We start from the raw sequence: 27017 nt of genomic DNA, 5'->3' as shown, positions 1-27017 counted from the left end.
CTCTCTTCCTCTCTTATGTTCCATGTTTCTGTCCCATACAGTGCTGTTGGCACAATCACTCCTTCATACAGTCTCCTCTTAGCATCCATTCCCAAATGTCTATTCCTCATTACACTCTTTAATCCACCAAGGCATTTACTCGCTTCTCTCAATCTACATTCTACCTCCACCTTCACTCCACCTTTTCCTGCCACATTTGCACCCAAGTATCTAAAACTATCCACTTCCTCCAGTCGCTCTCCCTTAATGCTCACTTCCAGTCTACTGCCACTTTCACCCCTTGTACATCTCATCACCTTACTTTTACCGACATTTATCTTCAGCTTTCTTCTATCACATACTCTCCTAAACTCTGCCACCAACTTCCTCAATCCCTCCTCTGATTCTGCTACAAGCGCAGTGTCGTCCGCAAACAACAGCTGGCTATCCTCCCACTTTTCTCCATTTTCTTTAACCATCTCCAATCCCTGACCCACTACCCTTGCATTTACCTCTCGCACTACCCCATCCATGTATAAGTTGAACAGCCAGAGCGACATAATGCATCCTTGACGAAGTCCCACCTTTACCTCGAACCACTCACTTTCTCCATTTCTAATCCTGACACAAGCTGTACTACTCTCATAAAAACTCTTGACAGCTCCCAGAAGCTTTCCTCCTATCCCATATATCTGCATAACCTCCCACAGTGCCTTTCTGTCTACCCTATCATAAGCCTTTTCCAGATCCATAAAAGCCCAAAAAACAACCTTACCCTTTCCTATAGCTTTCTCACATATCTGTCTTACCACAAAGATCTGATCTACACAACCTCTACCTGTCCTAAATCCACACTGTTCCTCACCAATTACTCCCTCTCTTCCTCTCCTAATCATCTCAATCAAGATCCTCCCATAAGCCTTCCCAACTACACTTAAGCTAATTCCTCTGAAACTACTACATTCACACTTGTCCCCTTTTCCCTTGTAAAGAGGAACTATACAGGCACTCCTCCAGTCCTCTGGCACTCTACCCTCTCTCCAGCAAACATTAAATAACCTCACCAGCCAGTCCACAATCACTGTACCTCCCTTTTTCAGACATTCTGCATGGCATCCATCCAGACCAGGTGCCTTACCTGCTTTCATATTCTTAACAACTGCCTTCACCTCATCCTTCCTTATTTCTCCTCCATTCTCCTCACTCATCACTCATTTTCTTAGCATTTCCCACTGCAGCTATCTTTCCCTCCCTATCCTCCTTCACATTCAGGAACTCCCTAAAATATTCTGCCCATCTTCCCCTTACTGTCTTTTCTTCCATTATCATCTCTCCATCTGCACCTTTTACCTTTTCTTCTCTACTTGATTCACCTCCTCTTCCTCTCTTAAATTCTTTCCAAAACATCTTTTTATTACTTTCAAAATTTTCTGTCATACTCTTACCCCATTTCACATCTGCTCTCCTCTTTGCCTCCTTTACCTTTTCTTTTACTTCTCTTTTCTTTTCTTTGTACCTGTCATATGACTCCCTCGTCCTATTTTGTAACCAATCTGTGAAAGCTCGCTTCTTCTCTTCTACAACCTTCTTTGTTTCCTCATCCCACCATCCACTACCCTTCCTTCTATTTCCTCCTGTCCTTCTTGTTCCACACACCATCCTTGCACATTTTATGACTCCCTCCTTGAACCATCCCCATTCCTCCTCCACACCTAGCTCTACTCTATCCTTCACTCCCTCCCACTCCTCCTTCAGCTTCTTTTCGTACTCTTTCTCTTTTTCATTTAAAGAGTTCACTCTAACCACCTCCCTACCTTTTGTCCCTTTCCTTTTTCTCCATCTATCCTCCACTCTCAGCTTACCTTCCACCAAAAAATGATCTGATATTCCTCCACCTTCTCCCCTTAGCACATGTACATCCTTAACTCTTCCTATCATAATCCTATTTACCACTACATAATCCATTAACGCTCTATCTACCACCCTTCCATCCACCACCCTCTCCCATGTGTACTTATGCTTGACTTTCTTCCAAAACACTGTATTTGCTATCATCAACTCTCTTTCTAGACACATTTCCACCATCAACTCTCCACTACGATTCTTTCCTGAAACTCCACATTTCCCAACCACTCCATCGATTGGAACATTTCCTACCCTAGCATTAAGGTCTCCCAGTAATATTACATTGACATTTCTTCCTAAATCCTCTATGCACTCATTTAAATCTATCCAAAAGGCCTCCCTTTCTTCTACACTCTTCTCACTGCCAGGCCCATATGCACTTACAAAGACCCACATCTCCTTTCCCAGTTTCACCTTCATCCACATTATCCTTGAGGAAACCTCCTTCCACTCAAACTACACGTTTACCTATCTCTTCACATACTAGAATAGCCACCCCTTCCCTCCCTCGCCCTCTCTTCACTCCTGATAACCCTCCCACTTACACTCCCAAACTTACACTCACCCTTCCCTTTCAACTTAGTTTCACTCAAAGCCAACACATCCATCTTTCTTCTCACAAACATACTACCTATCTCTTCCCTTTTACTCTCATCTGTACCACATCCACGCACATTAAAAGACCCTCCCGAAAACTCCCAGACCCTCTTATGCCTTTACTTTTTCGTTTAGGAATATCCACTGTGGGGCTACAAGGAGAAGGATGCCTAGTCCCAATCCCCATCCCTTTCTTCTCGCCTCTTATGATCCAAGTGGGAATGCTTGGTGGCAGTATTCTTTTCCCCCACCACAGAAAAAGAATACTCAGAGAAATGGTACAGGACAGCAACAAGGGGTTGGGGGACAGCATAATGGAGGGACAGTCGTAGTATAAAAGTGTCATCATTTCTCTATGAACAGAGTTTTCCTCTATCATAGACAAAATGATGTGTGGCTCTGGTCCGTAGGGGTGTCCCATATAGACCCTAAAGTATCAACTGCATGCTACTTTGCCACAATAACAAGCAGCCAATACCCCAGATGGTATTAACCCCTTCCATACGGTGCTGCATACGTAGGCGTCATGAGGAGCAAGTGGATACGCGAGGCTGCCATATCGGCGTCTTGATTATATTTATTGTAGTTGCCCCTCTGTAATGACATACTCTCTAAACTGTCTGTAATCACATTTTCTATGGTTATCAAAATTCACGGGTGAAAGAGAGAATGATAAGATATAAGCGGTGACTATATTTTATGATGCGAGTATTATTACGACACGTCGTACGGCTGGCATCGGCTGCAGCCCACGAGATTTAAGGCCCGTACTGAAGAGGTTAATAGTTTGCATTAAAAGAACAGAACAATGTAGGTAGGAATGATAAGCATAGAGAAGGAAGACTAATGTCTTGCGACACTGCTTCTGACCCAGGGCAGTGGTCAGGATGCAGGGATGACCCGTCATCCAGGAGGTGCTAAGATAAGAGGGAGGGAGGAGGGTGGAGGGGAGTGGAATATGTAGGGAATGAAATGGGTGGGAGTGGTTTCTATGTCTTTTTCTTTTTGGCTACCCCCCATGTAAGGGGAAAAAAGCCTTTGGTATATGTATGTAAGAACATTTTTCTAAAACACAAACTGGGATAAATTCTCTAAGGAGGAAACAAAGATGGAAGACAAATGGAACATATTCAAAGAAAAGTACAAGGAAGGAATTGACAAATATGTACCAAAAAAGAAACAAAAAGAGATTTATATAAAGTGTTGGTATAACAAAAGGTGTAGTGAGGCTAGAGACAGAAGAGACAAAGCCTGGAAAAAATGGAAAAAGGAGAAAAAAAACATCCAAATGGCAAACATATATAAAAATTAGGAATGAATGTGAATATATGCAGGAAAGAAAAAAGAGATTATGAAAAAGATATAGACAAATGTAAGGATCAACCTAAACTCTTTTACAGATATATAAATGAAAAACTAAAGGATAAGCACAAAATGGTGAAATTGCGTGAAGGAGATAAACAATAAATGGATGACACAGAAATGGCAGAAGTTATGATCAGGCATTTCAGGTCTGTTTTTACAATTGAGAGTTCACAATTCTGGGAAGATGGAAAACAAGAAAGATCACCCAAAATGAAAGAAATAAAGGTAACACAAAAAGAAATAAGAGATCAAATAAAAAACTTAATGTCAGAAAATCGCATGGACCAGATGGAATTGCAAATTGGATACTGAAAGTGTATAGATGAACTGACAGACAAACTATACAAGATAATAGACTTCTCACTCAAAGAAGGAAAGGTACTGCAAGATTGGAAAGATACAAACATAGTATACCAAGGCTTTTTTACCCTTACAAGGGAGGTAGCCAAAAAGGAAAAGCCATAAAATCATTCCCACCCATTCCATCCCTGAATACACTCCACACCCCTCCACCCTCCCTCTCATCTTAGCACCTCCTGGATGACGGGTCATCCCTGCACCTTGTCCACTGCCCTGGGTCAGAAGCAGTGTCGCAAGACACAGCACATCTGAAGCAAGGCCGCTTCATTAAATCGGCGACCCACCCTCTCCATCCCACCATGCATAAAGGAGAAGACGGGGAGAAATCCCTTCGGGCTGCGTCAAATTTTGCTCACACATACTACCTCAACCCCCATCCGCCCATTCCACCTCATGCATCACAACATCATCCATATACAACCATTCTCCATTCACCCCTGTCTTCTGTCCTCTCCCGTCCTTCCTCAACAGACACTCCTCTCTTCCCCAAAGCCCCCTTCACCCCATCCATCCATCTCATCCTAGGACGTCCCTTCATGTTCACTCCCTCCACATCTGCCTTCCATACCTCTTTTACTATTCTTTCTTCACTCATTCTTACCATGTGTCCAAACCATCCTAATACTTTCATCAACCCTATCTCCCAGCTCCCTTTCCACCCCTGTTCTCCTCCTCATCTCCTCATTTCTCACTCTATCTAGCCTAGTAGCCCCCATCATACTTCTCAGACACCTCATCTCAAACACATTCAAACTCCTCCTCTCTTCCTCTCTTATGTTCCATGTTTCTGCTCCATACAGTGCTGTTGGCACAATCACTCCTTCATATAGGCTCCTCTTAGCATCCATTCCCAAATGTCTATTCCTAATTACACTTTTTAATTCACCAAGGCATTTACTCGCTTCTCTCAATCTACATTCTACCTCCACCTTCACTCCACCTTTTCCTGCCACATTTGCACCCAAGTATCTAAAACTGTCCACTTCCTCCAGTTGCTCTCCCTTAATGCTCACTTACAGACTACTGCCACTTTCATCCCTTGTACATCTCATCACCTTACTTTTACCCACATTTATCTTCAGCTTTCTTCTATCACACACTCTCCCAAACTCTGTCACCAACTTCCTCAATCCCTCCTCCGATCCTGCTACAAGTGCAGTGTCGTCCGCAAACAACAGCTGGCTCACCTCCCACTTTTCTCCATTTTCTTTAACCATCTCCAATCCCTGACCCACTACCCTTGCATTTACCTCTCGCACTACCCCATCCATGTATAAGTTGAACAGCCAGGGCGACATAATGCATCTTTGACGAAGTCCCACCTTTACCTTGAACCACTCACTCTCTTCATTTCTAATCCTGACACAAGCTCTACTACTCTCATAAAAACTCTTGACAGCTCCTAGAAGCTTTCCCGTATATCCGCAAAACTTCCCACAGTGCCTTTCTGTCTACCCTGTCGTAAGCTTTTTACAGGTCCATAAAGGCCCAAAAAACATAGTACATAGTACATAGCAAACATAGTACCAATATATAAAGGAGGAAATAGGGAAGATCCTACAAACTTCAGACAGGTATCCCTTACAAGCAGAGCAGCAAAAATATGTGAAAAAGTAATCAGAAATAAATGGACCAAACACTTGGAGGAAAATAAAATACATACATACATACATATACCAAAGGCTTTTTCCCACTTACATGTGGGGTAGCGAAAAAGAAAAAGGCATAGAAATCACTCCCACCCATTTCATTTCCCATATATTCCACTCCCCTCCACCCTCCTCCCTCCCTCCTATCTTGGCACCTCCTGGATGACGGGTCATCCCTGCATCCTGTCCACTGCCCTGGGTCAGAAGCAGTGTCGCAAGACACAGCACATCCACAGCAAGGCCGTTTCATAAATTCGGCAACCCCCCTCTCCGTCCCCTCATGCAGAAAAGGAGACGATGGGGAGAAATCCCTTCGGGCTGAGTCAAATTTTTTTTTTCATACATACTTCCTCACTCCCTATCCCCCACCCACTCCCCCTCATGCATCACAGCCTCATCTATACACAACCCTTCTCCATTCACCCCTATCTTCTGTCCTCTCCTGTCCTTCCTCCACAGACATTCCTCTCTTTTGTAAAGCCCCTTTCACCCCATCCATCCATCTCATCCTAGGACGCCCCCTCATATTCACTCCTTCCACCTTCTCTTACTCCCCTTCCTTCGTCCCTGATCTCTCCTTTCCCCCCCTCTGACCCAGATCCTACACCTTTCCCACTACCACCCCAACCTCAACCCCAAACGGCAACATACAACACATACAGAACACACAACATCAACATATTACATCACAACATTTACGGTATTAACACGAAAAAACATGAACTCGAACACTTTCTTAAACAACACAATATACACATTGCAATTATACAAGAAACAAAAATAAGACACTCACACAAAACACCATCATTTCATAATTACACCACCATCAGACAAGACCGGACCGACGGCAATGGCGGTGGCCTCATCACCCTGATCCACCACTCCATCTGTTTTGTGGACACAAGTGCCACAACCAAAATTCTCCTCCCTACCACAGATAACACTACAGAAATCCAATCCATTCAAATCCGCAAAGGCAACAAATCAACACTGACAATAGTTAACATGTACATTCCCCCCCAATCATCCCCCACAGTTCCAAACACCTTCAGACCTCAATTTAGCCAACTAGCCTCAATCCCCAACCTGATCATGGGTGGTGACTTCAACGCCAAGTCGTCTGCCTGGTATGTCGACAACCCTGACACAGACAGAGGGCTTGATATACAGACTCAGTTTGACTCATTGACTATCATGCACAACACACATAATCATACACATATCCCACACCAAGCCCTCTACACCCCCTCCTCTCCTGATATCACCTTCTGCTCCCCCTGCCTAATCCCAAAAACATCATGGAGAGTGGTCGGAACCCTTGGTTCTGACCACCTTCTAATCATCATCACCACCAAAACAAGATGCACCCCAGTTGGCCACAGACACGCATACACCAATTACAAGAGAGCTAACTGGGAAGCTTTTACTGAAGAGACAGAACAACATTTTGAAACACTTAACAGTACACCAATCACAAACATAAACAATGCTGTGCACACTTTTAATACAATCATACAAAATGCAGACAAGAGAATCCCTAGAGGCAACAGAAAATCACACAACCCCAACTTCACACCAGAAATCCAAGGCCTCATCAGACAACGAGACACACTTAAACACAATACCCCCACACCTATCGCTCAAAACATAGCAGACCAAATACAAACACTAAACACTGTGATTGCCAATAAAATACATGAACAAAAAACACAAAATTGGCAAAACTTTATCACTACACTTGATCACAAAACAAACACCAGCAAATTGTACAAAACACTCAACAGCATTACACTATCCAACAGTAACACAACACGCTTTCACGCAGCAATAATCACAACAACAGACAATCTACCCTCAAACAGACAACAAGCAAACACTCATAAATCATTTTGCACAGACAAGCCATCTCACTTCTCACCCTGACAACCAACGCACTATTCAACGTAAGAAAGACTTTCCCACAGACTCGGACTATACACCCTTCATAGACAGTCAGACAAAACACATAATACATAATCTCAAGCACTCATCCGCCTGTGGTCCTGATAACATAAGTAACATCCACCTAAAACACATTGGACCACAAGGTATACACTCACTCACAAACATTGCAAACTACAGCTATTCACACAACACTATACCCGACATCTGGAAGCATGGTAAAATAATCACCATTCCAAAACCAAACAAAGACCCAACAATCCCAACATCGCACCGCCCAATCACACTTCTCTGCACCCCCTCTAAAGTCATTGAACGCCTAATACTTAAACTTGTCACACCACATATTCCCCTTGCTGACTCACAACATGGTTTTAGGCCACTACACTCCACAAACACTCTTCTGATAAACCTCAAAGAATTTTAGATGGCATCAATTCAGATAGGCCCCACCACAGAACACTTCTTATAACATTAGACATTAGTAAAGCTTTTGATGCTATCCCCCGCCACAACCTAACAAATAAAATATATAACACAGACATGCACAGTAACACCAAATGATGGCTGGCCAATTATCTGGCAGGTAGGAATGCTTATGTGTCATATAATGGCCAATCATCGCACATCAGAAACATTAAGAATGGAGTACCACAGGGCTCTGTTCTATCCCCCACGCTCTTTAATCTATACATGCATGACTAACCCACACCAGACACCTCAGAAATACAAATCTCTTCCTACGCAGATGACATAACAATTACATGCACACATCGTAACACAGACAAAGCTGCAGAAATAATACAGCCATACCTTGATACACTCAACATATGGTTCATCACAAACAGACTCAAAATAGCACCAACCAAATCTACAGCAACACTTTTCACCAACTGGACAAAAGAACATAAATACATACCTCATCTCTACATCAACAACACTCTAATACCACACACAAACACATAGAAAATTCTTGATGTAACATACGATACATCCATGTCTTTCAAACAACACATCACAAACATAAAAAACAAATGCACACCTAGACTTAATGCACTAAAGTCAATCACTGGAACAACATTTGGACAAAACAAAGAAACTAATACAACAATTTACATACAATGCATACGCTCGGTGATGAATTATGCGAGTCCTGCATGGGCTCCTAATCTCAGTGAGACACACCACAACACCCTTCAAATCATACAAAACAAAGCCCTAAAAACAATTACAGGCTGCACAAATACAACACCTACAGACCATTTACACCATGAAACAAAAGTCCTCAAAGTCAAGGACCACCTCGACATCAGAGGCACACAAACACTTGCTGCAGCCACCACAAACACATCACACCCGCTACACTACATAGCAGAACACCCACACACACCAAGAAACATTAAAACAACACCCAAAGACCTGTATCACACACAGATACTCTCTTCTCTTCCTCCACAACCACCAAATACCAGCCTCCGGAAACATATTCATAATCATATCACTCACCGCTCCATTAACACACTGAAAGACAACACATTGCTGCATGCCAGACCCCCTGATATCCACCCTTCTGAATCCTCTCTCCCACGAAAGGACAGAGTCCACCTGGCCAGACTGCGGTGTGGCCACCACCCAGCACTTCTAAGCTACCAGAAGAGGCTGGATGACCGCATTGTGAACAGCTGCCCAGGATGTAACACTTCACCCCATACCATACAACACATAATGGAAGACTGCATTATACACAATCATGCACACAAACAACACAACATACACTCTATAAAGGATTTGTGGGAAAACCCAGTTTCGGCTGTGGCATTCCTTGGGGAGACGGGACTGCTCGGACAGACAGTCTAGGGAACGACAACAACAACAACTAAGGACTCATCACCCTAGTCCACCAATCCATCTGCTTTGTATTCATACATATGTTGTGTGATGAGCTGGAGACTAAACAGATATGAAAAGGTTAAATTAAATAAAGATGAAATAGTGAAAATGTGGCCGGGGAATGTGGAATGCAGACAACGAATGGGATACATGTACCCATATATAAAGGGGGGAGATAAAAAAAAAAAAAAAAAAACTATAGACCAGTGTCCCTTACAAGCACAATAGCTAAAATTTGTGAAAAAGTTATCAAAAGTAGATGGATTAAACATCTGGAAAACAATATAGTGAATCCAAAACAATTTGGCTTTAGACAAGGAAGATCATGTGCCATAAACTTGATTTGTTTTCATTCAAGGTTAATATATATAATGCAAGAAAGGGACAGATGGGCAGATTGTGCTTTCCTGGATTTACAAAATGCACTTGATAAAGTACCACACAAAAAGTTAAGAAAACTTGAAATAACAGGTGTACAAGGGAATTTATTGAAATGGATGGAAGATTTCTTGAACGGGAGAAAAATGAGGGTGGTAGTTAGATATAAACTCAACCTGGGAAGAAATGATAAGTGGAGTACCCTCCCATCTACCACTGGCCTATATATATTTACATTCTTCTCAAGCATTACTTGCTATTACCAGTTCTCTTTTAATACACATCTCCAACATTTTCTCTCTGATACATCATACATCCCTACTACTACATCTACCGACTCATATGTTAAAATGTAAAAAACTTGTGCATATTTCTCTAATTATGGAAACCAATAATTTCTCTTTTAGGTAATACTTGTGGTCCTTCCTTACCTGCTTTCTGAGCCATTGCAACCAACTGTTGAACTTTTTTTTGTTCCTTTTTTGAAAGGCTTGTGATTCTCCGGGGCAGCATACAACCATCTTTGCGAAGAAACTGTGACAGAATTAGTACATCCTGGAAGGTAAAATTTCTTATCAGATTACTGCCTTTTTTTCCCATTTCACTGCCACCCAAAAATACAACTTTTGTGAACATACATGTACCAGTGCAGTAATAAAAATACATATAAAGCCATTAAACTATGACTGATTTCAATGCTAACAGGGATCAATGATGAGCACCTGGATGTGGTGGTCTTGCAAGATGACAACAAAGCTGTTCATGTTCATAACTTAGAAAACCCCTCACTGTTTAAGTACTTCATCCTTAATGAAACTCCACCAAAAGCCTTATGTATCATATTGTTCCATTTTCTCTTTTGTGTGTATCACATTTTCTATATACTCTCTTTTATATCCTGCCTGGGTCCATAACTTGATGGGAAAGATCGCTGTCAGCGATAAGGATAAAAAAAATCTAGGTCAGGCAGCAGAGAAGTCAGAAACAAAACCTCATTATTTAGTTGTTTATCCCATACAAATTCTCAGCAATATAACAATAAAGAAAGGTACAATGTATACAGACTCATCAAAACCCTGATCCACCCAAGACTGGAATGTGCATCAGTAGTCCCCACACAGAGTGAAGGATATAGGCAAAATCAAGAAAATACAAAGGGCAGCGATCAAACTGGTCCCCAGCCTGGCAGATAACCCATAAGGGAAGAATAATAGTACTGGGTCTGCCAACTTTGAAAGATTGAAGAGTAAGAGGTGCTATGATTAGAAGAGATCTCCCAATTAAAATGGGAGGGCTTTAGAGCAGCATCTTCGTTGTGGGACCACCCCCAACCTCAAGAGTTGGGGGCCAAGCTGCAGCAAATATCCCTGGCCACGGTGCTATGCAGGTGGCACCTATCCCCAGGTGGGGCTTCAGTTGCCTGGGCAAGTACCACAATCCTTTCATGACATGCACTGTCACATTTTTTCTGCACTGAGGAGTGTTTTTCCGGCACTCACCCCTCTTCTTCTACTATTAGCCAGAGATGTAGAGAGCAATCCTGGGCCCACCACAAAATACACATGCCCAACATGCTCCAAACCCATCACCTTGAGCAGACAGACAAAGGGCTCAGTTCAATGCAACATATGCAAAAACTGGGCCCACTTCACTTGTACAACACTTGCAAACACAAACAAATACACAAACACTTGGACATGTTCTACCTGCCCTCCAATAACCTCACTCCCATCTTCCCAACCACAGCCTGCACCCTTGCCCACACCCAGTCTCCCCCACCTTTGTCCTCAATCAATCCTTCCCCTCCTTTATCCCCAATCACACCTCCCTCTTCCTCTAACCCAGATCCTATACCTTCCCCATCAACACCCCAACCCTAGACGGCAACATACAACACATACAGAACACACAACATCACATTGATGGCATCAACACAAAAAAACACAAACTCGAACACTTCCTCAAACAACACAACATACATGTTGCCATCATACAAGAAACAAAAGTAAGATACTCACACATAACACCATCATTTCACAACTTCACCACCATTAGACAAGACTGGACTGACGGTGATGGCAGTGGACTCATCATCCTGGTCCACCAATCCATCTGTTTTGTGGACACAAGCACCCAAAATCCTCCTCCCTACCACAGATAACACTACAGAAATCCAATCTATTCTAATCCATACTGGCAACAAATCAACGCTGACCATAGTTTAACATACACCCCCAGCCCCCATCATCTCCCACAGTTCCAGACACCTTCAGGCCTCAACTTAATCAAATAGCCACAATCCCTAACCTCATCATGGGTGGTGACTTCAATGCCAAGTTGTCGGCCTGGTATGTTGACAACCCTGTCACAGAGAGAGGGCTTGATATGTAGACTCAACTTGACTCACTGACCATCATGAACAACACACATTATCATACACACATCCCACACCAAACCCTCTACACCCCCTCCTCTCCTGATATCACCTTTTGCTCCCCCTGCCTAACCCCAACAACTTCATGGAGAGTGGTCAGATCTAAGGGATCTGACCATCTTCCAATCATCATTACCACCACAACAAGATGCACTCCCCAGTTAGCCACAGAGACACATACACCAATTACAAGAAAGCAAACTGGGAGGGTTTTACTGAAGAGACAGAACAACATTTTGAGACATTTAACAGTACACCAATCATAAACATAAACAATGCTGTACACACTTTTACAAAACACAGACAAGAGATATATCCCTAGAGGCAACAGAAAATCACACAACCCCAATTTCACACCAGAAATCCAAGGCCTCATCAGACAATGAGATACACGTAAACACAATACCCCCACACCTATCCCTCAAAACACAACAGACTAAATACAAACACTAAACACAGAGATTACCAATAAAATACATGAACAAAAAACATAAAATTGGCAAAAGTTTGTCAATACACTTGATCACAAAACCAGCAAATTGTACAAAACACTCAGCAGCATCACACTATCCAACAGTAACACAACACGCTCTCACATAGCAATAACCACAACAGATAATTTACCCTCAAATAGACAACAAGCAAACACTCATAAATCATTTTGCACAGACAATATAAGTAACATCCACTTAAAACACACTGGACCACAAGGTATATTTGCACACACAAACATTGCAAACTACAGCTATTCACAAAACACTACACCTGACATCTGGAAGTATGGAAAAGTAATCATAATCTCAAAACCCAATAAAGACCCAACAATCCCAATATCACACCGTCCAATCACACTTCTCTGCACCCCCTCCAAAGTCATTGAACGCCTCACACTTCAACTCATCACACCACATATTCCCCTTGCTGAATCACAACACAGTTCTATGCCACTACACTCCACAAACACTCTTCTAATAAATCTCATGCAAAGAATATTAGATGGCATCAATTCAGATAGGCCCCATCATGGACTTCTTATAACATTAGACATTAGTAAAGGTTTTGATGCTATTCCCTGCAACAATCTAATAAACAAAATATATAACACAGACATGCACAAGATGACATGAAAAGAAACTTAAAAAGGATAGTTACAGAAGAGATGTGAAAAGGAATAGCTTCCCACACAGAGTGATGGATACTTGGAACAAATTAAACAATGAAACAGTGTGTGCTAACACTATTCAAGATTAAAAAAAAAAAAAAAAAAACTTGATGCTGAGAGATACAAAGACGGGTCACCACGAGCACAGCTCTCTTTCCGTATAATACAACTAGGTAAATAAAACTAGGTAAAAGATGGCTAGCCAATTATCTGACAGGCAGGAATGCTCATGTGTCATATAATGGCCAATCATCACACACCAGAAACATTAAGAATGGAGTACCACAGGGTTCTGTTCTTTCCCCCACACTCTCTAATCTATACATGCATGATATACCCACACCAGACACCTCAGAAATACAAATCCCTTTCTACGCAGATGACATAACAATCACACATACACACTGTAACACAGACAAAGCTGCAGAAATAATACAGCCATACCTTGATACACTCAACACATGGTTCATTACAGACTCAAAATAGCCCCAGCCAAATCTACAGCAACACTTCTCACCAACTGAACAAAAGAACACAAATACATACCTCATCTCTATATCAACAACACTCTAATACCACACACACACACACACTGAAAATTCTTGGCTTAACATATGATACATCCATGTCATTCAAACAACACATCACAAACATAAAAAATAAATGCACACCTAGACTTAACACACTTAAATCAATCACTGGAACAACATTTGGACAAAACAAAGAAACTAATACTATGATACAGTGAGACCTCTCATTAACAGACGTTAATTAGCTGTGTTTGCAGTGCTTTCTGTGTTTTTGGTGCTGTTGTTTCATGTGTGCAATCACTATGCCACCCAAAAAACACTCCTAAACCCCGAAAACACAGCGAAAACACCGTAAACGCAGCTAATTAACGTCCGTTAATGAGAGGTCTCACTGTATACAAACAATGCATATGCTCAGTGATGAATTATGTGAGTCCAGCATGGGCATCTAATCTCAGTGAGGCACACCTCAACACCCTTCAGACCATACAAAACAAAGTATTAAAAACAATTACAGGCTGCACATATACAACACCTACAGACCATCAAAATCAAGGATCACCTTGACATGAGAGGCACACAAACACTTGCTGCAGCCTCCACAAACACAACACACCCACTATACTACATAGCACATCACCCACACACACCAAGAAACATAAAAAAACACCCAAATACCCGCCTCACACACAAATACTTTCTTCTCTTCCTCCAAAACCATCAAATACCAGCCTCCAGAAACATATTCATAATCACATCATTCACTGTTCCATTAACACACTAAAAGACAACACATTGCTGCATGCCAGACCCTCTGATATCCATCCCTCTGAATCCTCTCTCCCACAAAAGGACAGAATCCACCTGGCCAGACTGCGATAAAGCCACCACCCAGCCCTTCTAAGCTACCAGATGAGACTGGATGACTGCATTGTGGACAAATGCCCAGGATGTAACACTTCACCCCATACCATTCAACACATCATGGAAGACTGCATTATACACAATCATGCACACAAACAACACAACATACACTCCATAAAGGATTTGTGGGAAAACCCAGTTTCAGCTGTGGCATTCCTTGGGGAGACGGGACTGCTTGGACAGACAGTCTAAGGAACAACAACAACCATCACCAAGGAGAATTACCAAGAGGTTCTACGTCGCCTTCATGACACTGAGTGATGCAAATGACTAGACCTGTGGGTGATGAGCAATTGGAAGCTTCATCATGATAATGCACCTGCCCACACTTCACATTTGATACAGTTTCTTGGCCAAACACAAAACATCTTTGCTTCATCAGGCCCTCTATTCTTTTGACTATGTGACTTCTGGCTTTCTCTGGGCTGAAAATGGCCCTGAAAGGATCCAGATTTCAGTCCAGAGAAGAAATCATGAGGAATGTGACAAACTCGCTGCATGCCATCCCAAAAGAGATGTTCCAGCGTTGCTTCTGACAGTGGCAGAAGCATTGGGAGAAGTGTGTGGCTGCCCAAGGGGACTATTTTGAAGGAGATTAGGCTAAATTTGTTGTATCTGGATACAGGTATTTTTCATGATCAAAGGTCCCTTTTTTAACAGACTTCATATATTTCCATTTTACAAAAGAAAAGGGGACATATGTAAATGTAGTAGTTTTAGAGGGATCACTTTGTTGAGCAAAGTAGGAAAGGCACATGGGTGGGTTTTAAATGAAAGGATTAGGAGTGGAACAGAGGTAATGAGTAGTGAGGAGCAGTGTGGGTTTAGGAAAGGGAGTGGGTGCATGGATAAGTTTTTTGTGATGAGGCATATTTGCAAAAAGTGTTTGGCAAATGGTAAGGCCTTACAGAAGGATTATGACAGGGTAGACAGGAGGCCATTATGAGAGGTGATACATGGAATTGGAAGAAAGATGTTACGGTCAGTCAAGAGGTTTTATGAAAGTAGTGGTGCCTGTGTTAGAATTGGGAATGGTGAGAGTGAGTAGTTTACAGTGAAGGTGGGCCTTGTGTCATGCTGCCATGGCTGTTCAATGTGTACATGAATGGGTTGGTACAGTAGGTAAATGTGATAGTGATGGACAGGGGATTGAGATGGTTGGTGATAGTGGAGGAAAGTAGAACATGAGCCAGTTGTTGTTTGCAGATGACACTGCACTTGTGACAGGGTAAGAAGGTGTAAGGCAGCTAGTTTGGGATGGTATATGATAGGAAGAAATTGTAATTATATGTGAGTAAAAGTGAGATGATGAGATGTACAAGGGGAGAGGGTCTAAGAGGAAAGAGGCTGGAAGAGTGGATAGTTTTAAGTATTTAGGGTCACATGTAGCAAGAAATGGAGGAATGGGATTGGAAGTAAACTGTGGAGTGAGGGAAGCAAGTAAATGTCTTGGGGGACTGTAAAGTGTCATGAGAAATAGGCATCTAAAATGGATGCAAAGAGAAGATTATATGAAGATTGTGCCCATGACACTGTATGGAGCAGAAACTTAGAATTTAAGAGAGACAGAAAGGAGTATAAATGTCTTGGAGAAGTGTCTGAGAAGTATGGTGGGCATTACAAGGTTGGATAGAGGGAGAAATCAAGAGGAGAGGACAAGAGTGGGGATAGACAGGGGGCTGGAAGATAGGGCTGATGAAAGCTTATTGGAATGGTTTAGGCACATGGAAAGACTGAGTGAAGAAATATCAGCTAAGAGCATGGAAAGCACAGGTGGATGGAGTGAACTTAAAAGGAAGACCAAGGATGAGTTAGATGGATGGGGTGAAAGGCACTTTGAGTAAGTGGGGAATTTCTGTCAAGGAGTGAAGGGTGAAAGGAGATAGGCATGAGTGGAGAATATTTGTGTATGGATGATATTTTGATGCAGCCCAAAGAGATTTCTCCCAGACTTCTCTATTTTTCATACAAGGGGTTAAGTAGGGAAAGTTGCCATGTAAATGAAGCAGTCATACTGTGGATATGATGTGTCTTGCTCCATTGCTTATGACCCAGACAATGGGCAGGAGACAGGGATGACTTTTCATCCACAAGGAGTTAAGCGGAGAGGGAAACAATAGATGGGTGGTGGAAGGGAGTGAAATGGCTGGGAGTGGGTGCTGGCCTTGGCTGGGGTCTCTCTTATAAGGGGAAAGAGGCCCTTAGTATATAGGATTTACAACTGCCCTTTTAATCTATCATAACACAAAACATCAAGAAGATACTTTATCAGGGTTGAATGTATACACATACATAAACACATTAACCATCATAGAAAAAGATCATTACAAAGATGCATTACTATTGCAAAACTTACTGTGTGCTTCAAGTCCAAGTTTAGGGCAGACAGAGGACATGAGTTTTCATCATTCTGTGGGATATGTAATACGAGGTCCTTCCGAGGGGATTTCACATAGACTCCCTCTATTGTAGTCTGTTTTCCTGTTTCAGTCACATGTACTGATGAAAATAAGAAAAAAATGTATCAGGACTTGACAAGATAGAACATTATCATGTCAAAATATATTACTGTACTAAAAACTATACTCCTGTGGAGGTATGAAAGCTGCCACCATTTTTCTACGTGTGTTATAAATGGCAACTAAATAGAATGGAATGAGGGGTCAGGAAATCCCCTTTCTACATTTTTCTCCTTCAAGGAGTCAAGGCATACTTTAATTTTGTCACCTTCATACATAAGGAAAAATGCAATTGACATAATCTATCCATACATCAAGGGCTTGTTCCCCCTTATAAGGGAGGTAGCCATCAAAGGCATGCACCTGCTCCCACCTATTCCACTCCCATCCACCACCCATTGTTTCCTTCTTGCCTTAGCTTCTTGTGGATGAAGGGTCATCTCTGTCTCCTGCACATTGTCTAGGTCAAAAACAATATAATATAGAGCACATCCAAAGCAGGGCCACATCATCTCCTTGCTCCTTCATGCAGCATGCAGAAAATAGAGATGGAGAGAAATCCCTTAGGACTGCACAACCATTCTCCACTTCTCCCTATCCCTGCCTTCTCCTTTTCCTGTTCAACAGACATCCTTCATTTGCTCAGTCTCTTTCACCCTATCCTTCTATCTAATCCTTGGTTGTCCCCTCAAGTTCACTTCATCCACCTCTGGTTTCCACTCCTTTTGTGCTAATCTTTCTTCACTCATTCTTTCCCTATGCCCAAGCCATCCTAACAGTCTTTCATCAGCCCTATTTGCCAGCTCCATGTCTACCCCTACTCTCCTCCTTTCTCACTCTATCCAACCATGTAACATCTACCATACTTCTCAAACACTTCACCTCAAACTAGAAACAACTTTATAAGAATCCACAGAGAAGAGGAAAGTAGTTTTGAAAGGGGTTATAGATAAATGCAAAGATGAAGCCAAAACTGTTTTATAGGTTTATCTGTGATAGATTGAGGCACAGGGAAGAAATCACCAAGTTTCTAGTGGGTGGTGAGGTTTTTCAGGATGCTTCATCGATGGCAGACATTAAAAATAAATCTTTTCTGTCTTCTCAAAGGAGACCATCTTTTTAGAGTAAAGTGAGGTGAGCAAATATTTAGGTATGGAAGACATAAATGTAGAAGTGAGGGAAGTGCTCAATCTTTTGGGATTGCTAGTTGTGACATAATCTTAACCTCTTCACTCTGGGGCACATCGCACATCTGGCAGCATTAGCTGCCCGACGTGCGATGTTGTGTCATAATAATCGCATTATAAAAAATAAAGTCAGTGCTCAATCGTTCGTTCTCTTTCACCCATGAATTTTTATAACCATAGAAAATATGATGAAGCCAGTTTAGAGAGAATGAAGGTTACGTAGGTGCGACTACAATAAATATAATCAAGATGCTGACATCGGCATCATCTCGTACCCACTTGCTCCTCATGCCGCCTACGTAGGCGTCACCATATGGAAGTAGTTAAACTGGATACTTTAAGCATGTAAGGAACAACTGGTGGACAAGATTCACAGTCTTACTGTACATTCATTAAAAGAAGGCATAGTACCACTTGATTGGAAAAAGGGCAAATGTGGTGCCAATTCACAATAGTGGAAACAAGGAGACACCACTAAATTATAGGCCAGTATCACTGACTAGCACAATAGTGAAATTATGTGAAAGGATTGTGAAAGATCAACAGACTTATTTCTTGAAGAAGTGAACATTCTAGCAGTCAGTTTGGCTTCAGATCTGGAAGGTCATGTGTATCAAACCTTTTAAGATTTTGCTTGAGAATGACTGATGTGCTGCAAGAGAGAGGGGGTGGACTGACTGTGTGAACCTTGGCCCTCACTCAGTCAATCCACAATCCTTACTCAGTGGACACTTACTCTGATCTGTTCTCTGTTATTGCTATTGTGTCATCTTTGATAATGTTTCCATTTATGTTGGTAATAGACAAGAAACATCTAAAAATGCAGCGAGTACTAACAAGAAACATCTAAAAATGCAGTGTGTACTAGTGTTCTAAATCTAGAAAAGAAAATAGTGATATTAGTCTACTAAACAGTGCATAACTCCAAATGATCATCTTTATTGATATACTTTTATTATCAACAGTTGAATTTTCCAATGCTATTAAAAAAAAAAAAAATTCACTCTACTGCTTTCAGTTTATTACTTTTATAGTGTTCCATATTCTATTATTGCTGATTAATCAATTTCCCCCCCTTGTAAGGGGGAAAAATCCCTTGTGCTGTATAATTTGTGCAGTAGCATGCAGTCAATACTTCAGGGACTATATGGGGTGCCCCTATGGACTAGAAACACACATAATTTTGTCTATGTTAAGCCAAAGTATTGAGGAATATACCTATTGTTGACACCAGATTCTCCCCTAATTGTAATATACAGGAAAGGAGCAACACTTTCTGGGTCCTGTCTCCTATTCTCTAATTCTTCATCACCTAGCCTCAAATTCATGTAGAGTTCCAATTTAATCTATATCCTTAATTTCCAATTATCATATCTATACAGTATTTGAACTCATGTATTGTTTGATCTTGGGCTATATCACCTTCTCTGCTATTCCACTTATTTAAGAATCTACATGGAAAACAATATTTCTTCACATCTTTTAGACATGTAGTCTTTATTTACCCCCATGACCCATCTTTAATCAGGAGATCTCTTCTGTCAATACAATCTACCCCTTTAGTGACCTGAATACTGTACTCATATCTCCTCTTTCTTTTTACTCTTTCAAAAATGGCAAACCCAGTGTTTTCTTCATATAGTTTTTCTGCCAAACTGGGCATCAGTTTGGTTGCTGCCCCTTGTATTTTCTCAATCTTGCTTATATCCTTCACTCTGTGTGGAGACATAACTGACACATATTCCAGTTTTGGACATATCAGGGTTTGTTTTTCATAATTTCTTCATCCACTTTAATCTTATGCAGTAGTCCATATGTCTCTCCCACAATCCTGCTGATATATCAGGTGACAGGCTGCCTTTTATAAACACTCCTAAATCCTTCTCCTCTTTTGCTTTTGTAATGGGCTCACTTTCTAAGGAGTATTTTAAGGATGGTCTTTTGCCACTTTTTGGTATTGAACTTCATTTCCCATTCTTGGCTCCACGCAAAAATAGTGTCTAGATATTTTTGCAAGTCTACCATTCTCCTTGTTTTTCATTCTTCTCATAAATTTTGTGTCATCTGTAAACATGTTGGTATAGCTTGTTATTCCTTCCATCCTCTCAACTACACTACTAAGCTCAAACATGCCTCTCCCCTTCATTTTAGTTTCACCTAATGCCAACATAACCATCTTTCTTTTCATGAACATACTGCCTATCCCTTCCCTTTTACTCTCATCTGTATCACATCCACACACATTAACCTCTTCAGTACGGTTCAAAATCTCACGGGCAGCATTAGCTGCCAGACGTACGATGTGTTGTAATAATACTCACATCATAAAATATAGTCACCGCTTATATCAATCGTTCTCTCTTTCACCCGTGAATTTTGATAACCATAGAAAATGTGATTAAGACAGTTTAGAGAGTATGTCATTACGCAGGGGCAACTACAATAAATATAATCAAGACGCCAATATGGCAGCCTCGCGTATCCACTTGCTCCTCATGCCGCCTACGTATGCGGCACCGTATGGAAGGGGTTAAAAGACCAAAATCTTGGGTTCTGGTTGGAAAACTCCTCCCACACCCTCTTATGCCTTTGCTTTTTTTTTTTTAGGAATGTTCCCTTTGGAGCTACAGAGAGTAGGATGCCTAGTCCTATCCCTGTCCCTTTATTGTCGCCTTTTATGACTCGAGTGAGAACACTCAGTGGCAGTATTCTTTCTCCCCTACCACAGGGTTTGGCAAAAAAGGAAATGAATATTCAGAGAAGTGGTACAGGACAGTATGATGGAGGGACAGTCGCAGTATAATAAAGTAGCATAATTTCTCTATGAATAGAGATTTCCTCTATTACAGACAAAATGATGTGTGACTCAGGTCCATAGGGGTGCCCCATATAGACCCTAAAGGATCAACTGCATGCTACTGAGCAGCTTTTAACCTCACAATAACATGCTACAGAAGAGATCTAAAGAAAAACAGTTTTCCACATAGAGTGGTAGACACTTGGAATAAACTGCACAAGGAAATAGTGTGCGCAAAAACCATTCATGAGTTTAAAAGCAAACTAGGCACTGTGAGATACAAAGGCGGGACACCATGAGTGTAGCTCCCCTTCCCGCAAAATACAACTAGGTAAATACAGACAGGGTAAGAAACCTCCTTCCACTCCACCACATGCTTACCTATCTCTTCACTTACTAGTATAGCCACCCCTTCCTTCTCTTGTCTTCTCACTACTGATACACTTTCCACTACACTCCCAAATTCAGACTCACTCCTCCCTTTCAACTTAGCTTCACTTAATGCCAACACATCTACCTTCCTTCTCACAAACATACTGCCTACCTATTCCCTTTTACCCTCATCTGTACCACACAGACCCTCTTCACCTCTTCACTCCGGGGCACATCGCACGTCTGGCAGCATTAGCTGCCCGACGTGCAATGTTGCGTCATAATAATCGCATTATAAAAAATAAAGTCAGTGCTCAATCATTCGTTCTCTTTCACCTGTGTATTTTGATAACCATAGAAAATTGATGAAGCCAGTTTAGAGGGAATGGAAATTACATAGGTACGACTACAATAAATATAATCAAGATGCCGACATCGGCATCATCGAGTACCCACTTGCTCCTCATGCCGCCTATGTAGGCGTCACCGTATAGAAATGGTTAAGCCTTGACTTCTCATAGGAATGTACCCAATTGAGTTACAGGGAGCAGGCCACCAAGTCCCATCACTCCGTCCCATTTTAGCTGCCTTTTAAGACCCAAGTGTGAAAACTCGGTGACAGTATTCTTTCTTCCCCCCACCATAGGGAAAGGGGTGGGTGAATAATGGAAATATATTTTCAGAGAATTGGTACAGGACAGTATTAAGAGTGGGGTAACAGTATAAGAGAGGGACAGTCACAGTACAATAAAGCAGCATAAATTCTTTATGAATGGATAATTCCTCTATCACAGATAAAATGATGCATGGCTCTAGTCTGTAGGGCCACCCCATATAGACCTTAAAGTATCAGCTGCATGCAGCCAATACCCCAGACAGGGAGCAATACCAAGAAGGTGGTTCGGAATGTGATAATGGGGACAAAATTATGATTCTATGGGAAGGGATGTCATATGCATAATAGATATCATGTGTTAACTTGTTTCTATTGTCAAAGATGTGGACACATAGTAACGAGTTTAAGGATCAGCACAGATTTTGTAGTATCTACTTAAGAAATCATGAAACTAGGTGTTGCTCTTCAGCTTCTACTAAGTGTATCAACTAAGACAAAAATGACCAGATATTGTATACAGAGTAAACTGTAGGTGTTGTGAAGTCCTGGATGCTGAGATTCTAAGTTTAAGTAAATATTCAGCCTGTTGGAAATAAAACAACTGAGATTAGAGATTTACTCTGTGATTTGCACATAAGAACATAAGAATGAAGGAAACTGCAAGAGACCATAAGGCCTACACTAGGCAGTTCCATGTCCATTACCACCTGTCATCCCCATCCATAAAGTTGTCTAACCATTTCTTAAAACAACCGATAGTTTCAGAGCTCACTATGTGGTTACTAAGTCTATTCCATTCATTGACCACCCTATTAGTAAACCAAGTCTTTCCTATTTCCTTCTTAAATTTATATTTGTCCAGTTTAAATCCATTACTGTAAGTCCTGCCCTGATGTTTTAACATGATGACCTTGTTTGCATCACCCTTGTTAGAGTATTTGATCCACCTGAGCACCTCTATAAGATCATCCCACACTGCATTTTTCCAGAGAGAGTAAATTAAGGTGCCTAAGCCTCTCTTTGTAATGTAAATTTCTGAGCCCATGTATTATTTTGGTAATTTTCTGTACTGATTCTAGTGAACTGATGTATATTCTATAAGACGGAGACCAAAACTGTACTACATAGTCAAGGATGGGTCTAACTAATGCTAGACAGAGTTTGATAACTGTCATGATAATAAGACTTGGTAGCTACTCCTAAGCTTTAATCAACTAGAACACCTGGAAATACATTACAAAATATAGTTTACACAATATATATATATATATAATGAACATATAGGACTCATCATATGAGTAGACCACATAATTGAAAAAGTAAAGGGAGGGAAGCAACTTACGAGGAGAGTCACGACTGTTTCTCTAACCGGTCCCAGACAGAATACTATGACGTAGCTAGTCAGCCTCGTCTACAGTTTACCGAGTATGACGCGCAACCAAAACAAACAACGTAGCCAGACAGACAGACAGAGTATGACGCGCAAACAAACAAACGATTCGAAGTTAAATGACAAAATATGACGCTCTCCCCTCCTAAAAAAAGAAAAAGACAAAGTATTCTATAGGTATCAATCCCATCCGTATCTGTCCGGAGCCTTAGACACACGGGTTGACCTCCGTACTAGAGGTGTTGACGCATTCGTCTCTACGTCAGCCTCTTGATGAAGTTCAGTGTTCTCTGGAACGTCAGGGAGTGTAGTAGTATGTACAGCCTCTGGTGACGAGGTAGAAGATGGTTCCAGATTTCCAGCAGGAGAGTAGTTGACCTGTCTTTTGGGATAAGGAGCCAAGTCGCGGACAGAAACTGTTGACTCCCGTCCATCCTGATGTCTAATATTAGCATAAGTTGGATTAACATCCAGAAGTTCGACTTGATCAACCAAAGGTTCATTTTTGTTTGCCCTAACGAATCTTCTCAATAATACTGGACCTGGTGTCATTAGCCACGAAGATAGAGAGCTTCCAGAGGAAGAACGACGTGGAAAACCAAAGAAACGTTCGTGGGGTGTGATATTTGTAGATGTAGATAGAAGGGATCTAAGAGAGTGTAGTACATCAGTAAGTACCAATTCCCAATGTTGATCGGGTAGGTCCCGCAACTTCAGGGCCAGCTGGATTGCTTTCCATATAATACCGTTGAGCCGTTCCACTTGTCCATTGCCGATAGGGTGATATGGGGTAGTTCAACTCGTAGCAACTCCTTTTTGTAAGAGGTAGGTTTTAAGATCCTTCGACATAAACGATGTTCCTAGATCAGAATGAATATAATTAGGCATCCCACATAGGCTAAATACCTGTTCCAGGCATTTGATCACAGTTGTCGTATTCATATTGGGACATGGAAAAGCAAAGGGGAAACGGGAGTATTCATCTACAACAGTAAGTATATAGGGATTACGTGAGGCGGTTGGGAGAGGTCCTTTGAAGTCGATGCTTAACCCCTACCATGCACACGTAGGCGTCATGAGGAGCAAGTGGATTCGCGACGCTGCCATATCGGCGTCTTGATTATATTTATTGTAGTCGCCCCTGTTTTTTTACATTCTCCCTAATCTGCTCTTAATCCCATTCTTTGTGGTTTTCAAAATTCACAGGTGAAAGAGAGAACAATCGATATAAGCGGTGACTATATTTTATGATGCGAGTATTATTACGACACGTCGTACGGCTGGCATTGGCTGCTGCCCGCGAGATTTAAGTCCCGTAGTGAAGTGGTTAACCTCTTCATAGGCTGAGTAGCCTTGATGAGTGTTCCTTCTTGAGGTCTATAGAATCTTGGCTTTACCTCTGCACAAATCTTGCAAGAAGTACAAACCTTCCTGACATCTTCAGTGGAAAAGGGAAGGTTTTTAGATCTCACAAAGTGCAATAAAAGAGTCACTCCTGGATGACATAGACCCTCATGTAGTTCAGTGAGAGTAAAAGACGCAGAGACAGTAGAACAACAGAAGGCTCGAGAGAAGGCATCAGGAACCACATTCTCTTTACCAGGGCGATAATGTACGGTATAACTGAAGGCAGCAAGTTCCATCTGCCACTCCTGGATCTTGGTATTCTTGATCTTTGTGCATTTCTAGTTATCATTGTCATGATAATAAGACTTGGTAGCTACTCCCAAGCTTTAATCAACTAGAACACCTGGAAATACATTACAAAATATAGTTTACACAATATATACAGGTACTCCTCGTTTAACGACCTACTCGGTTAACGACAACTCGGAGTAACGACGGGCTTTATGACATTCGTTTAACGTAAATCTCCCGAAGTTACGACGTCGTGTACGATAATTAAGTTGGCTGAGGCAAATTTGTATGATGTTATAAATGAACTTGTACGGTGGATATTACCTGTGAGGTAGTGTTCTGAAGCTTAGGTCTACATTACCATCCTGCAAGCTGAAAAAACTACATGGGGTACAGTATATACCAATAGTGGTAAATTTTTAGTTTCGACCATGGGCGCAATATAGCAATAGAAAATTAATTATTAATTTTGTAAATTATAATGTATCAAAGTAATATGCAATTTTGTGAGCGGAAAAAAAAGGTGCTAAAACAAATTTCGTAAGTAACGAAGTCATGTCGGACGAATGGTACACCATGTTTGTTATGATAGATGCCGATGTCGAAGAAATGAAAGGATGATAAATCCGTCTAACCTAAACTAAACTAACCTAACCTGTGTTTGATAAATCATTACCTGCAAATTAAATGTCATCCGGCTTGTCCTCGTGAGAGACATTGGCAGACGACAAGATGGCGTCCCAATCCTATGCTACCGACTTCGTTCATTAGCATATTTTCTTGTAGCATGGTATTTTTTACTTTCATTTCCGCCCACAAAATTGCATATTACGTTGATACATTTTAATTTACAAAATTAATAATTAAATTTCTATTGCTATATTGCATCCATGGTCGAAACTAAAAAAATACCCCGGTATTCAATATGGAATGACAGCATACGCGGATTTGGTCATATACGGTAATTTCAGGAACCTAACCACCGTAAATAAACAGTAAATAAAGCTTTAATGTACTGTATAAAAGAGGGAAAATACACGAAAATAAAGATACATGTATTGCTGGACATTGTACATGCAGTACATGTACGTATATGTATACACTTTCGCTTAACGACCAATTCGGTTAACGACGGAGCGCTGGTCCCAATTGTCGTCGTTAAACGAGGAGTACCTGTATATATATAATGAACATATAGGACTCATCATATGAGTAGACCACATAATTGAAAAAGTAAAGGGAGGGAAGCAACTTACGAGGAGAGTCATGACTGTTTCTCTAACCAGTCCCAGACAGAATGCAACGACGTAGCTAGTCAGCCTCGTCTACAGTTTACCGAGTATGATGCGCAACCAAAACAAACGACGTAGCCAGACAGACAGACGCGCAAACAAACAAACGATTCGAAATTAAATGACAAAATATGACAATAATTACCTCTGCA

The 27017-nt window shown here is 41.4% G+C and overlaps 1 protein-coding gene across 2 annotated transcripts in view; it reads right to left on the bottom strand.

Moving 5' to 3' along the window:
- The window catches only part of mRpS18A (mitochondrial ribosomal protein S18A), a 71360-nt gene that overhangs the window by 20007 nt on the left and 24336 nt on the right, over positions 1–27017 (bottom strand). For both annotated transcript variants that reach the window (XR_012967631.1, XM_076209244.1), the window contains exons 2-3: positions 17471–17613; positions 10496–10619 (exon numbers count right to left, since the gene is read on the bottom strand). Coding sequence is in view for 1 of the 2 variants with exons in the window: in XM_076209244.1 (XP_076065359.1) it covers positions 10496–10619; positions 17471–17613 (267 nt within the window). In the remaining variant the exon portion in view is untranslated. The remainder of the gene's footprint in view (positions 1–10495; positions 10620–17470; positions 17614–27017) is intronic.

The sequence above is a fragment of the Oratosquilla oratoria genome, chromosome 26 (assembly GCF_046742065.1).
Source record: "Oratosquilla oratoria isolate Oo_2021 chromosome 26, ASM4674206v1, whole genome shotgun sequence".
Classification (NCBI taxonomy): Eukaryota; Metazoa; Arthropoda; class Malacostraca; order Stomatopoda; family Squillidae; genus Oratosquilla; species Oratosquilla oratoria.
Note: the sequence above shows the minus strand (reverse complement) of the source record. Positions and strands in the feature narration are given on the sequence as shown.